The sequence below is a fragment of the Toxorhynchites rutilus genome, chromosome 1 (genome assembly GCF_029784135.1).
Source record: "Toxorhynchites rutilus septentrionalis strain SRP chromosome 1, ASM2978413v1, whole genome shotgun sequence".
NCBI lineage: Eukaryota > Metazoa > Arthropoda > Insecta > Diptera > Culicidae > Toxorhynchites > Toxorhynchites rutilus.
The window spans coordinates 2593008-2607591 of record NC_073744.1 but is presented as its reverse complement, the minus strand read 5'-3'; the positions used below and the strand labels follow the sequence as shown (position 1 = coordinate 2607591).

Genomic DNA, 14584 nt, shown 5'->3' with positions numbered 1-14584 from the left:
ACCATCGAAATGGCCAAAAATGAACGTGGCTTTTGGCAAAAAATCATAATGTCTGATGAGGCGCATTTCAACTTCAATGGAGGAGTGAAGAAACAAAATTGTCGGTTTTATGCTACTGAAAACCCTCAATTCATCGAAACGCAACCTCTTTACGACCAAAACGTTACTGTGTGGTGTGGCATTTATGCCGATAAAGTCATCGGCCCGTACTTCTTTGAAAACGAAAATGGAGCAACGGTAACCGTGAATGGGGAGCGTTATCGGACAATGATAACCGATTTTTTATTGCCATTTGTTCGTGAAAATGAATTGGACAATTACTGGTTCCAACAGGACGGCGCTACATGCCATACAGCGGCTGCCACGACCAAATTATTGCGCGAAATGTTCTCCGGAAGATTAATATCGAAAAACGGCGATTATGACTGGCCACCGAGATCACCTGATTTGACGCCTCCTGACTTTTTTTTTATGGGGATATTTAAAATCCAAGGTATACACTGGTAAACCAAGGACCCTGGCTGCGCTGAAAGACAATATCCGACAAGAAATTGCTGCCATATCGGCCGAAACATTGGGCAAAGTGATGGAAAATGCCGAAAAAAGGGCACATTTTGCGGTCAAGGCCAGAGGCGGTCATTTACGAGATATCATAATCAAAAGGTAGTTAGAACAAATCTCCTTGGACCAAAATAAATGAATTTCAAAAAAAAAAATTTAAAATTCCACTTCTTTACTTTGCTATTGCAAAAACAAACCCTTCCACTTTAAATGGCCCACCCACCCACTTATATATATATATATATATGTATTTCCAATTGTAAAATAGTTGTTTTGAATTACTCATTTTCATTCAATATGTGAAGACCCTTTTCGTGCCGTGTTAATATATTCAAAACAGTCATCTAGCATCCCTGGATATGAGTTCAATGTTTACATTTGGTTGTGTTGTTTGGAAGAAGAAGAGTTTGGAAGAGTTTGGATTTGAAAATCTGTAAAATCTAGCAATTACTGAATTGAATTTGATGGTTGCAGTTGAAAACATACATTGCTTATGCAATACTAGTTTAGCCGTGAAACAATTTTTGAAGATAAAGGCGGAGCAGAAGAATTCCGATGCTTTCAATCAACAAGGTGAACAAACACATCAAACAAGCCAGACGATCCGACTGATTCATCGACGAGCGCGGCCAAACGGTCGTCGAGCCAGACGAGCTACTCGTCTGTTTTTAGTCGAGCTCGGCATCTGGAATATGAAAACAAACGAGACGAGCGCTCGTCTGCTCGTCTCGTTTTCTGGAATAGGGCCCTATAAATGATCTTGGTCTAATCGCGTGTTGAAATCACCGTAAATATACAAAGCCCTAACTTTCTTACCATATACTGAAGACATTTGATGGTTGAAATGAATTTAAATAGAAATAAATGAATAATAACGACCGAATCTTGCTTTTCAGTACGTAAAATAAACAAACATCATCATTTTTGTGGTTCTGAACTTCAATGTAGGTGTCGCATGATCTGCTTCAGCTTTGCGTAAATTCATCAACTGGATTGCATCACGGGAACACCAAAGCGAATGCGCCAATGCGAATATTCCTTCGCTTGGACGTATTCACACGCAAACAATTTTTCAGGACTGTTCCATGCGAAAGCAGAAACGAAACTGATGCGAGTAAAAGTACTCACGCCTTGTGTCATGTGTCCGCTATGGTGTCCCAAACACTGATGCAAGCGAGCAAAAGAAGTCGCAGCTTGCATGTATTCGCTATGACGGTTTCTCCAGGTGCCTATATTTTGCGTCCGTGTTCGGGAACACATTGCGCTCACCAATCATCATCAATGAGCAATGATGATTTCAACAGCTTGCTTTCAAAGCAATTTTTAAGCTATTGAAACAATTTGTTGGACCAATAAGTAACAATCATATAACTCGTTGGCATTTTATCTTTCGGATGAAATGATTATTATACAGCACCATTCAGCCGGTAAAGAGGTATTAACGTGCCAAACCTCTCCGGCACTCCGGCGTCACTCTCTCGTTTTCGAAACTTTGAACTTACACTCCGGTACAAAAATGAAAGACGTAGTCCTATGTCAAAAGTTTAGAAATTTGTTCCAAAGAATTCATATCAAAACAATAATTTTGGGCGGGACGAAATTCGCCGGGTCAGCTAGTTGTTATTTAAAATGAATAGAATGTGTGTATATAACACCGCACATCACGATATTAGGATGATTGTTATACCGGAATACGACTTAATCCATCAATGATATTGAAAATCGTGTTTTGCATTTTTTACGATTTCGGATACACTTGATACAGATGATGTATAATGCATTTGACTGATATTTTATGTGATGGTAATTTATCTTATCTCTGCTGTCATTATCAAACTGCTTGTTCCATGATCTTCCAAGATGGCGGCCGCTGCAAAATGGCGGACTAAGCATTTTTTTCTCGAAACCCTATCAATTTGGGTATCAAATGACAAGGCTTGACTAGTAGAACACAGTTATTCATGATAAATGCAATTCCACAGTAAAAAATGGTCAATTATTCTCGAAATTTATATACAACTCCCGCATATAGATATCAAATGAAAGATCCCTTTCTTTTGATTGTTTGTTCTTAAATTTAGTACACACCTTTATTTATGTTGTCATTATAACTAATTGAAAAGTTTTTTTTACATATTTTATTTGGCTACATATATTTTATTACGACCCCTTTAAATGAGTTGTAATACATTGTTATATTGGGTGTCGTACTGGTCGGCAATAATTTCCTTTGAAAGAGCTGTGAAGCATGTAAGATTATGAAAGATAAACAAAATAGTTTTTTCTGTCAATTTTAGGAAAGTATTTAATGAATAGTGTGTTATAATCGTTTGTTTTAGATAGTAATTATGTAGTAGGAGAATCCCAGCATCGTGACTATGCTCTTCAGGGCTAACAATCTTTTGTTTTGTACCGCGTGTCGCTATGTTCTATTCATAAGAGCTTCGTATTGATTCGTGAACAGGCTTACGAGACATTTAGATTCGTTTAGAAAAAGTGTAAACTAATATATGGTTGCATTAAATATGAGATTAACACGACTACTTGCTGTGGCGATCGAGAGCACACATATGACCGCAAAGGGTTAATCGACTCATGGAATATATTTTATATTTTGTACACACATCTTTTAATTGATGAAAAAACACATTTTCCTAATGAACAATTTTCTTTGATAAATTTTCGGCCTGTTTCCTCTGTCTTTAAAACGAAATCCGATTTTCCGGCGAACACAATATTTTTCCAAAAAATACTAGCTGATTGGCTTTAATTTGATATATTGATCATCGGTCCAGTAGTTCAAAGTTATGAATTTTCGAAAAAAAAGTAATTTTTGGGAAAAAGGAAAAACGTAATTTTTTGAACACCCTAAAAGGGAAATGGGCACCCAAATGAAAAAAAAATACACAAATCTACAACTTTTCACGAAACTCTGAGAACCACTATATCGGTTTGGCATGGAATGGCTGATATATAGTAATCTATACAAGTATTTTATGATTAAAATGCTTTTAGTTTCGTCTTAAGTTTAATAAAAGATTAATGAATTCTATGAATATGAATAACATAAATTCATAGTTCAACAACATGAACATAAAATTACGAAATATATTCTGTTGCTGTACAAGAATATCTGTTTCAAGGAGAGTGAATATTTGCAATTCACTATAGCAGATTACTTACATATTTCATGTGCAAAAAAAATGTGAAATTGTCGAGATATTCGATTATAAAAATCCTTGCTACAAATTGAAAAACCATGTAAACAGAATAATCTCCAAACCTGACATCCCTGGTTCATTCAACTGATTCGTCAAAGAAAATTTTCGTAACCAATCCACACACAGTGTCGAAATATGTGGCGACATTAGTGTTTATAAGACAAATTACAATCTCTCTCCGATTGGCAGGCACGAAGGTATTATTTGATAATTCAAACACGACATGCCACTAATTGAACTCTTTTGACGTAGAACTACGTCTTTCGGGAACAAATGGGGGTACAAATTGAAAAACAAAAATCGATCGCATCGTGAAAAATGTCCAATTTCAAACGCTTATTGATCAGTCATTTCATCATGGATTGATTAGATTTTTGCATCAAACGATTTCGGCACTCTATAACAATTTTTCACTTTGAATAAAATAATATATATCATGTAACTAACTATCGACCAATTGAAAAATCTCAACCCCTAACCTAACGGAATTACCCACTTCTGATTGGTCGAATTGACGCGCATGCGGCGGTTCCCTAACAGAGACATCAAAACCAAGCTGCCTAGGGGAAATCGGCATTGCAAGTACATAAAAGTAGGGGTAGCTTTTGCTCCCACCGAAATGTGTTCCCTAACAGAGACATCAAAACCAAGTTGCCTTGAGGAAATTGACATTTGAAATACATGAAAGTTGTGGGAGCTTTTGTTTTCACCGTAAAGTGCTCTCTAACAGAGACATCTAAACCAAGGTGCCCGGGGGAAATCAGCATTGAAAATATATGCAAGTCGGGGGCATTTTTATATTGCAAGTAAGGTGAGTGATACGATTAATACTAGCAAATAAAATTTAAATTTGGAACTTGAAAGTTGGTTGCTTCGTGAAATTTCATATCAATGACCGATCGTGTATTGTGAAAAATTTAGCACAAGTGTAAGTGTAAAATTGTATATGGTAGCAGTTGTGTTAAAATGACTTGAAATATGAAATGATTTATTTCAATTTTCATAAATAAAAACCAAGGTGTCCCGCTCGAGAACGTGTCGTTTGGTTCAAGTTCTTCCATCTTCGGTATCTTTTATCTGATACGCACTATCCAACGACTGTTTACCATCCTTCTGTCACCATCACTCGGTAAACATTGGTGGAGTGAACAAACAATACCCAACAACTAAGCAAAACAGCTCTTTTCAGGGCCACCGAATTATTATCAAAGAGTTTAACGATGTAATTCTCCAAACATATCCAAAATCGACAGATAACTTAACGGAATCCTACGTCAACTATGCGGTCGTGTCTCGGACACAACCCACCTGTAACTTTTGACGTTGGACTACGTCTTTCATTTCTATACCGGGGTGTAAAATCAAAGTTTCGAAAACGAAAGCGTTACGCCGGAGACCGAGATTTTGAGTGTTAATAGCTCCTAAACAACTGAACGAAATGGTATGATAAACACTTCATTCGAAAGATAAAATGTCTACGCGTTCTATACTTGTTACTTTCTGATCCAAAAACTTGTTTCAATAGTCTTAAAATTGCTTTCAAAACAGGCTATTGAAATCACCAATCGGTATATAAGCGAGCGCCGCTCGGAAATCCACTCAGTTCTAATTGAACAGCGATTGGAGCATGTTGTCGCTGTTGTGGTGAAGCTCTTCATTTATCATGAAAGCGCGGATGAACGGTGTCACCAAGAGCCTGTTTGTGCACCTTAGGCCAGAAGGGAATCCATCAGGAGGAGAGTGATGCTACAAACGGTTCCCCGGGAAGATCTCGAAGCAACCTCTACACACACACACATACACGCACGGAATTCATTCCGTTTGGATCGAGAAAGATCCGGAAAATAATCTGCCAGTTCCTCTAGGAATTTAAAAATACATTCATGTGAAAGAGTTTATTTGAATGTTTACTATCCATGTAACACTGTGACCAAATATGTTTCAATCAAGTACTATTAACAGATGGTTATCGAGTTAGGATTAACCACTGGTGGGCTTCCAGTATCGAGGAAAATGTGGAAATATTTAATCGTAACTGAAAATAATCTGCCAGTTCCTCTGGGAATTTAAAATTACATTCATATGAAAGAGTTTATTTTAATGTTTTCTATCCATGTAACACTGTGACCAAATACATTAGGTTTTGTGATTTTTCAATCAATCGCAATCAACAGGATAGCTTCTGAAGATTATTCTTCCCCATCAGTAGGATATTTCCGTATCCAATATTGGATGCATAAAACCTTGTGCCTCCAACGTAACGCTCTCGTTTTCGAAGTTCTCCAAATATTCATTCATTCAGAATGAATTCAGATTCAACTTCATACAAATGATCTCTAAATCAACGATAGTCCTACGTCACCCTTGCGGTTATACCATAGATATAACCCACTTCCTGTTTTTCTATATATTTTATGATATCCTCACGAAAACTTAATATTATTATATAAAATTATCGTTAGACACCATTTTTGTTCAAGATGTGCGGATCGAAATGGATCTCAGGTTTGACAACTGAGGTAAAGAAAAGTTTGGGTTGAGTTTCAGTTGACCCGTGTGCGGACGGCCTTCGGTTGCCTAGTGTGTAGATGGCCTAACTTTGCGAGTGTTTATGTTATATACCCAATACACACTGCTTACTCAGATCACAATTGTTCACATTTTTTTCATTTTATCACGAACATTTTTTGAATAACAATAAATGCACCGAAACTAACGAGAAAGGACGTATCACCATCATTCGCTCTCTTTATCTCAACTTCTAATTCATCTCTTTCTTTCGCGGGTGCGTTCTTCTCTCTCTTTCTCCGTATACTTTCAGTTAGCTGACGATGAATGGTTAGCGCCAAGCCTCTTAGTGTAGCTCCCTTGATGGCCATCGTCACTGTGCGGCTGTGTGCCCCAGCATAAGTAGAGCTCGTCCCCTTGCCTCTCTCCACGACCACTATCACTATCACAATCAGCGCCATCGTCAGAACTACTCGACGCACACCTGTGCGAATGTTCATTTTTGTGGGCGCAAACGCTTCGATTTTGCCGACTCGTCGAGGCATTGTTGTGTTCGGCGTCGTCCACAACAGCGTTGTGAACTGGTGTGGAGAGCTCCCGCGGCAGCAGCAGCAAAAACAAAACAAAAATAAGAAGTTGAAGTATTACATAAACACACACATACACAAACAGATACAGAAAACACACTTCAAGAGAAAGTATTGGTATTGTACCAAAGAAAAAAACACAAAAAAAAATGATTTAAAAAAAGCAAACACCCCAAAGCATATATATGATATTATTGGTAAGTCACACAACACAACCCCCTTAGATAGTAACAATGAAAGCAGTAGTGTTGATAATGTTTGTAAATAATGACAGAGAAAACAAAATGAAGAATAATATTGAAATAAAAACACAAAATAAGCGGTAATCAAATATCAAACTTATCCCAAAACGGAGGCAGACGATAAAATAGACGCGAGAAATGAAGCAAAAGGAAATGAATCAGTGAGAAACAAGAGGAGATGAAACCTCATGCTGCTCCGAATTGTCCAAAGATAATGGAGCTAATTGAGATAAAACGGTTGGTTGGCGAAGTGGCTGGATGGACACCTTGACTTTGTTCTACATATATTTTTCTACTTCCAGCAGCATCGAAAATAACATTTTTCAGTGAAAGTTCGCTTATTTGAAAGCAAACTGGAACATATGGATTTTCCATTTTTTGAAGATCTTTTTCACGTTTCGAAACACAATCACAAGTTAATTTTTAGATCATCTTTTTTTTTCATAATAGTTTTTGTTACCAACGAGGACAACATTTGCAGTGAAGGGCACAAGATACTCTTTTAAACAAGAGAGAAATTCGAGCAATGAAAGAAGATAATCAGCTCGATTTACTCACACCCACTAAAATATATATATATTGATATGGTACACTTATATACATATACAACAAAGAAGTAAACATAGATAGGGATTATTTTAAACGAATACATGTGAAAGAGCGAATACATGTAACCGGCTGAGCTCGGTATCTCTACATGCACCCGATTGCTGTTGTTGGGAGATGTTGGGCGCTATGGCTAAACCAAAATATTTTATGTTAAAGTAACTGAATCTCCAGCAAAGATTCAGACCAGCTTAAAAAAAAGTTAGTGAATAGAGGAAGTATTAATAGAACAGCGACACAAAAAAAAACAAAAACCAAATATTTAATGGAAAGAGAAGGTAAACAAAGTTTAACCTGAAACCATTAAACACTAAACACACTACACACATAAACCACGAAGCAATTACCTATGGGAAAAAAGTAACAATTGAACCTAAGAAATACAAGAAAAAAGAAAACAACATGTGTTTAAAACATATAGAGCAACATGAATTACAATTATCGAAATGAATAATAAGTACCAATAAAAATAACTAAAGGAAAAGAAATTAAACTCAACCAAATATTGGGTAGTCAATGAGGCAGAATTAACTTGTAGACAAACAAAAAAGTAGGCGCAGATGATTTTAGTGTATTTCTTTTTTAAAACCCGTTCTTTATTACGCTTGCGAATGTTACGGCGAAGAGTTTTTAATTTTAGAGCAAAAAGCAGAGATGTTAGATGCGGCCAAAAGCGAATACTGTGTTATTTTCCTCTTTTTCCTCTCCCCATCCAACTCATCCTCCCACCTCCCAAACCCCAGTAGGTATTGTTGGTTGTATTAGTGAAACATTCCTGCTTTGTTGGTCCGAAGAAAGCAGCAGTAAGAGAGCAAACAAAAACCAACAAACGAAGCGGTTCGCGATTTGTGGTAAATAGTAGTGTTTTAGCAGTAGAGGCAGTTTAGTAGAAATCGTTGTTGTCACTTTTGTTTCTGTCATTGACTTTGACAGGCGAACCGTCCCTCAGTTCAGCAGCAAACGAGAAAAAAAAACTCATTTTGTGTGTTCGAAAACGCAAATCGAAGTAGGCTTTATCACTCCTTCAAGCACCTTCTTCCCTGGCCACAATCTTCCATACCCCCCCGCCCTATCTCTATATATTACATCTATCTCTCTAACTATCTTCATCGGAGCTAGTCTACTCAAACGGAAGAGGCGCGAAGTGAAAGAGAAGAAGTATACAATGGGATGGGACATCATAGTAGTAAAAGTAGTAAAAGTAGTAGTGTAGTAGTTGACTAACTCGTAGGATTTTGTGTAGATAACAACAGCAGCAGCAAACAGCAAACAAAAATAACAACAACAACAACAAAACCCAAAACAAACAAAAGCAAATTTAATCGTAGCGAACCATGCAAACAAGTCTTCTACTAATAGATCAAAACGTTTGAAAACAGCCCTCACCCTCTGGTTTGAGAGAGCGAGCGAACGCGCGAGAACGGAATAACGCTAAACTTATTGAGAATTACTCCCGAATCTTTTGAAAGGAGGCAACCATATCTTTATATATACATATACATAGTGACAAACACAAACAAAAATTCGAAAGAAAGGCATAGCAATTGGAGGCAATCCCTGATAAGCGCAATATTTTGACCATTATCCTTATTATTGTTTGATTGTTCTATCGAAACCAAACACTGACACTCTTCCCCCGCTCCCCCTCTCTCTCTCTCTCTGGGTGGGGGAAGCGAGTAGTGGGACTTAACGGTTGCGTTCGAGCCCAGAACAAGCGGTGAAGAAAAAAAAACCCGTAAGTTTCTTAAAGTGAAAAAAAAACCTACTATATACTACAAGTTGAATTGAGCTTCAGAAGCTCCGTTCCCGCATAAACTAAACCCATTAGAGAGGATAAACAGATAAACAAAAGGGAGAGAAAAAAAAACCAATTAGCTAAAGATAACCTACGCACACTAACACACAATTATTATGGTAAAAAAAAACAAAGTGCAGCGAAGAGCGCAACAACAAGCGGGATAAGCTTCAAGTTCGAATTCGAATGTGGCAGTGTAGCATTTGTCGAGTGTCTTTTTGAGAGGAGTATTTTCTTTATTCACTCGAAAACAGATTCCATTCATTTTCACCGGTAGTGGTTTCTTTACGAAATTCTGCTCAATTTTAGTAAAATTTAGTCAGTTTTTTTATGAGTGGCATTACTCAATTTGGGAAGAAAAGAGTGACAATTGGCGCAACGCTGACAGTGAATTGATAACATGACTGATATGTGTAAAACAGAACTTGAGTAAACGGTACAATGCGAATTGAACGTGAAGACGTCTAAAGTCTGAAGGATGGAGTCTTGGAGTCTTTAGAAATTTATCCTTTTTTTGCGAATGTATTTGATTGTTGAACATACAGTTGCAATTCACAACAACTTTCTGATTAACACGCAAAAAAAAATTCATGTTGTCGCTCGATTTCCCATCAAATGTTTTCTCTATAAATGATTCAAACCATGAAGGATAAAATAATTTCAGTATGATTTTTTGTGATTTCTTATCCAACGGATTCTAAAAATTGGACTGATTCCCATTTGACCGGATCGAAGGAGGCGTTACCAAGGTTGACACTTTATCGCGCGGGATGTAGCAAACGCCTACCTTGATCGCACACGCTACTAAGATTATCCCCGGATCGAGAAAAATCCTGCCGCAATATTATTTATCTTCCTTTTTTCAAGTGACAGCATTAAAAAATATTCCCTCACGTCAAGTCAAAACTGTTAATATAGAGAACCGAAGCAAACCACACAAAGTAATCAAAATCGCACTGAAAAGAGCAGAATCAATGAGACAAAAATGTGAGAATATATCGCTCTCACAAGAATATGTAGTGAAAACAAGAATGCACAAAGGAAATACACAAACACTCACAGACACTCAAACACGCTTCATTACAAGTTTTGGTTGTGACCGGATTAACCTCTCGAGAAAACGTGTAGAGAAGAAGATGTAAAACGAAGAAGCTGCAGAGAACGAATCAAAAGGATTTCTTTTCCATACACACAAACACACACACACGAGTCGAATCAAATTAAAGCAAAACAAATAAATGAACAATATTAAAAGTCGTCGCCGCAACGTCCATTGCGCAAGTTAGAGAAAATCTATTTTATCACTGTCTTTATCGGTTGACTTTTAAGATTTATCGCACACAGAGAATAATTCCGAGACAAAAAAAAATTGAGTAGAAAAACCAAGGGAAGTCGTGTTCAGAAAGAGCGTAGTTACAATTGAGGGAAATGTACTGTTGGAATCGTTCACAGACAGAGCAAGGAAGCAAAACAAACAGAAAAAAACAAGCAACTCAAAGAAAAACCGTGAGATATAAATTAATGGCAATCGAGAATTGTTGTATCAACTACAATAAACACACAACAATATGTTTAACGAAAACACTAACTAATCAAAAACATACTCATAATTGTTTTTCAGCAATAAAGAAAACAGCAAAGGGAAGGAAATTGAGAACCAAAAAAGCAAAGCAAACACAAAAGCAAATCAAACGAAGCATATTAACGCCACACTGCTCACTCCTGTGTACCCCTGTTATTGCGTTTACTAAGTTTCCACGTTTTCCAGTTTGTGTCCAAAAATCGCGTTGAGTTTCGTTTTATCTTTTTATCTAGGAGGAAAGAACAAAACAAAAATGTTGCGATCGAACATTACATGAAAAACATAACACACACTCACATTTACTATCCTGTGATTTTAGCTGAAATTAGTGCAAAAAATGAGAAACGAGAAAAAAAATACTGTTGGCTGTTGTTTAAGACTATTTCTTGTTTCAGCAGGTTTTTATTTTTGGACTTTTCCGTTACTCTTCTACGGGGGATTGGATTCGAAATCGTTGAATCCTTCCCAAGTTTGGTTCACCAACTGGTTTGTGTGTAAGCCCCGTTTATTTGTTTCGACTCGTTTGAACTTTGTTTTGTTTGTTCCGAACTCATTGAGGCAATTATCATAAATGGAACAAAATGTGGATAAATATTTTTAATGAAATTATATTAAAGTGAATAGTGAGGAGAAAACGAAAAAAACATATATTAGTAAAATGAATATATTTATAGTGTTATACTTGAAATAACATCATAACTGATATGGAAATATAAATTTATTATATATACATTAAACAAGAAAAGGTAAATAAACTATATAATGAAAAATAATATATGAATTGAATGTAAGGCATTTTTTACCAGGAAAAAAACCAAGAAAAAATACAAAAACCAATATATATACACAACACACATAAAATATATATTATGCGCATGGGAAAGAGCATGACAAACTGAAGAAAAAAGTATGCAAAAATAACAGAATTAAAGTTAAATAAATGAACCAAAAAAAAAACAAAATGTGAATAAGTAAAGGAATTATATACAAGCATAAATTGATTATTTTGATGAAAGCAAAACCAAAAAAACTATATTTATAAATAAAAACGTAAGTAAACAACCAAGTACAGTTTAACGAGACCATAGTCAATAGCATACAATTACTGCAGAAGAATACCAGAACCAGAAAAAAAAACATGCACATACATACACACACAGAACAAAAGAAACACACACACACACACACACACTCACACACGTTGGAATGGAACTCCCTTTCCCCGCGGGTGGATGAGGCGTTGAGACGTGTTCGATCGTTACGCTAGGCTCTCGGCGAGGTGCGGCCCGTTGATGAGAATGTTTTTTTGCGGCTTCGAAGTGAGAGGTGTCGAACAATCGCCGAACATCGCCTCGCCACCCCTCAAAAAGCCACATCAATATATCTAAACAAAACTTAGCGAGTAATAGCAGCAGCAGCGAAAGTGAGTTAAAAAACACAAAAAGGAAAAAAAATATTGATATAAGTGGAGGAAAAATTACAACATTTGCACACTATAGATGTAGAAGCACCAAACAACAATGATTAAACATAATGAATTGTTATAAACGAAGAAAAAAAAGTAGGAGGAAACGAAAATTGAACTTAAGGCGAATCTATCATAAACCAAACAGAGAGAAAGAAAACAATGTAGGGTGTTGACACAGAAAGGAAGAACATTTTTTCCAATATACCAAAAACAACAACAACAACAACAACATCTAATGCAAGCGACTTGGGTTGGAGAGAACATAAAGAAACAAAAATATCTACACACACGCATATAGTTAATAGCTTGTGGTTTTGAGCAAAAAAAGAGTGTTTTGTTTCATCTTTTCTTCCGAAAGTGTGGCGGCCAGAAAGCAAGAGCACGCAAAACAATTGGCTAAACAAAAACTAGCATACGAAAAGGGTGAGCAAAAGGAAAGATGGCACTTGCGAGCGGGAAATAAACTTTAAGCAAAACAAACAAACCAAAAAAAAGCAAAAAAAAATAAATAAAAGGAGAGAACGCATGGGAAAAGACAGAATATAAACAATTTTTGATAGTGGTAATCATATTTTTTTCCAAAAAGAACGATTTTTTACCATTTTGATAAAATTTGATAAACAAAAAAAGTATGAGACAAAACAATACCCCTCCCCAAGTAGAGCCGCCAGACGACGAGGTGAAATTATAAGTAAAAACAGCGGAGAAGAAACAGAAAAAAAAACACTCAAGGTTATGCTTGAGAGAGTCAAGTAGAACATAAACATAACAACCCAACACATGATTGGAACGCAGAGAACAACGCAAAAAAAATAAAACACGAACGTTTAAGAAGTAAAATAAAACCGTTGAAAATAATGAGTGAAAATTTACATTTTACTATTATTTAATCAAATGAGACAGAAGAGAGGTTAAACACGTTGTGTTAAAACACAGAAACAGAAAAAAAAACGTCGCCACTTAATCGAAGAAGAAGAAACCGTGCTGTATAATTTGACATGATATATTGTGTTTAATCGAAAACAAAGCAAAATAAGCAAAGTAAGTGAAGAAATTGAGCATACAAAAAAACATGGAAGGTGAGAAATATTGGCGATACAATTATTGTAGCAGAAGTAAGGAAAACAGAAAAAATGCAGACAAAAATATATTGGTAATAACGTTATATATGAAAAGAAAAATTATCAATAAACATGGTAAAAAAGATTGGTAACGCTTTTGATTACTAACGTGATGACAGTTGCCTTTGAATCACGGTTTGAAACCGTTTTTGATGTTGATTTTTTGGGTTGGTCAGGGTAAGTGTAACTTAAGAATCGTAAAAAGGTCCCCCCCCGGTTGAGACTCTGTTTACTCTATCCAGAACTTTGGACCACCCGATTCGGGGCATTCTCCAAAAATATACAATTAAGAAAAATATATTCCATAAAACTAACTTTCGACCAACTGAAATAAGCCAAACATTATTTAAACGAAAATCCCGTATTCTGATTCTGTATTCTGGCAAAAGCAATCTGTGCTCTTTCAGTTGTTCATTCAGTTACAATCTATAAAAACCAGCCGTTCCATGTCAAACCGATACAGTGGTTCTCAGATTTTCGTGGAAAGTGGAAATTTCGTTCTTTGTCGTTAGACCCGTATTTTTTTAATTTTTTTGTTAGGGTGACCATTTCCACTTTAGGGTTGTCCGAAAAATCAAATTTTTCCACTTTTTTCAAAAAATGACTTTTTTTTTAATTCATAACTTTTGAACTAATGAGCCGATTTAGATGACTGACATATCAAATTAAAGCCGATTAGCTGATCTTTTTTGAGAAAATACCAGAGTTGCACAAAATATGAATTTGGCTTCCTTATTATTGATTATATTTGTTTTTTTTTATAGTTTTCATGGTCTCGGGACCAAAGGCGCTATATTTTTTATATATATATATTTTTTTTTGGAAAGCTGAGATTTTTTTATATAACATATCTCGAAACCAGAGAGGCGTTTTTTTTGTTTTTAAGTTATGAT

The 14584-nt window shown here is 36.0% G+C and overlaps 1 protein-coding gene across 7 annotated transcripts in view; it reads left to right on the top strand.

Moving 5' to 3' along the window:
- Positions 1–13035, top strand: part of LOC129778748 (nucleolysin TIAR) — a 1021219-nt gene extending 1008184 nt beyond the window's left edge. For all 7 annotated transcript variants that reach the window (XM_055785883.1, XM_055785864.1, XM_055785877.1 and 4 more), the window contains one exon: positions 6604–13035. In XM_055785883.1, coding sequence (XP_055641858.1) covers positions 6604–6645 — 42 coding nt within the window. In that variant the 3' untranslated portion in view covers positions 6646–13035. The remainder of the gene's footprint in view (positions 1–6603) is intronic.
- The last annotated feature ends 1549 nt before the right edge of the window (positions 13036–14584 follow it).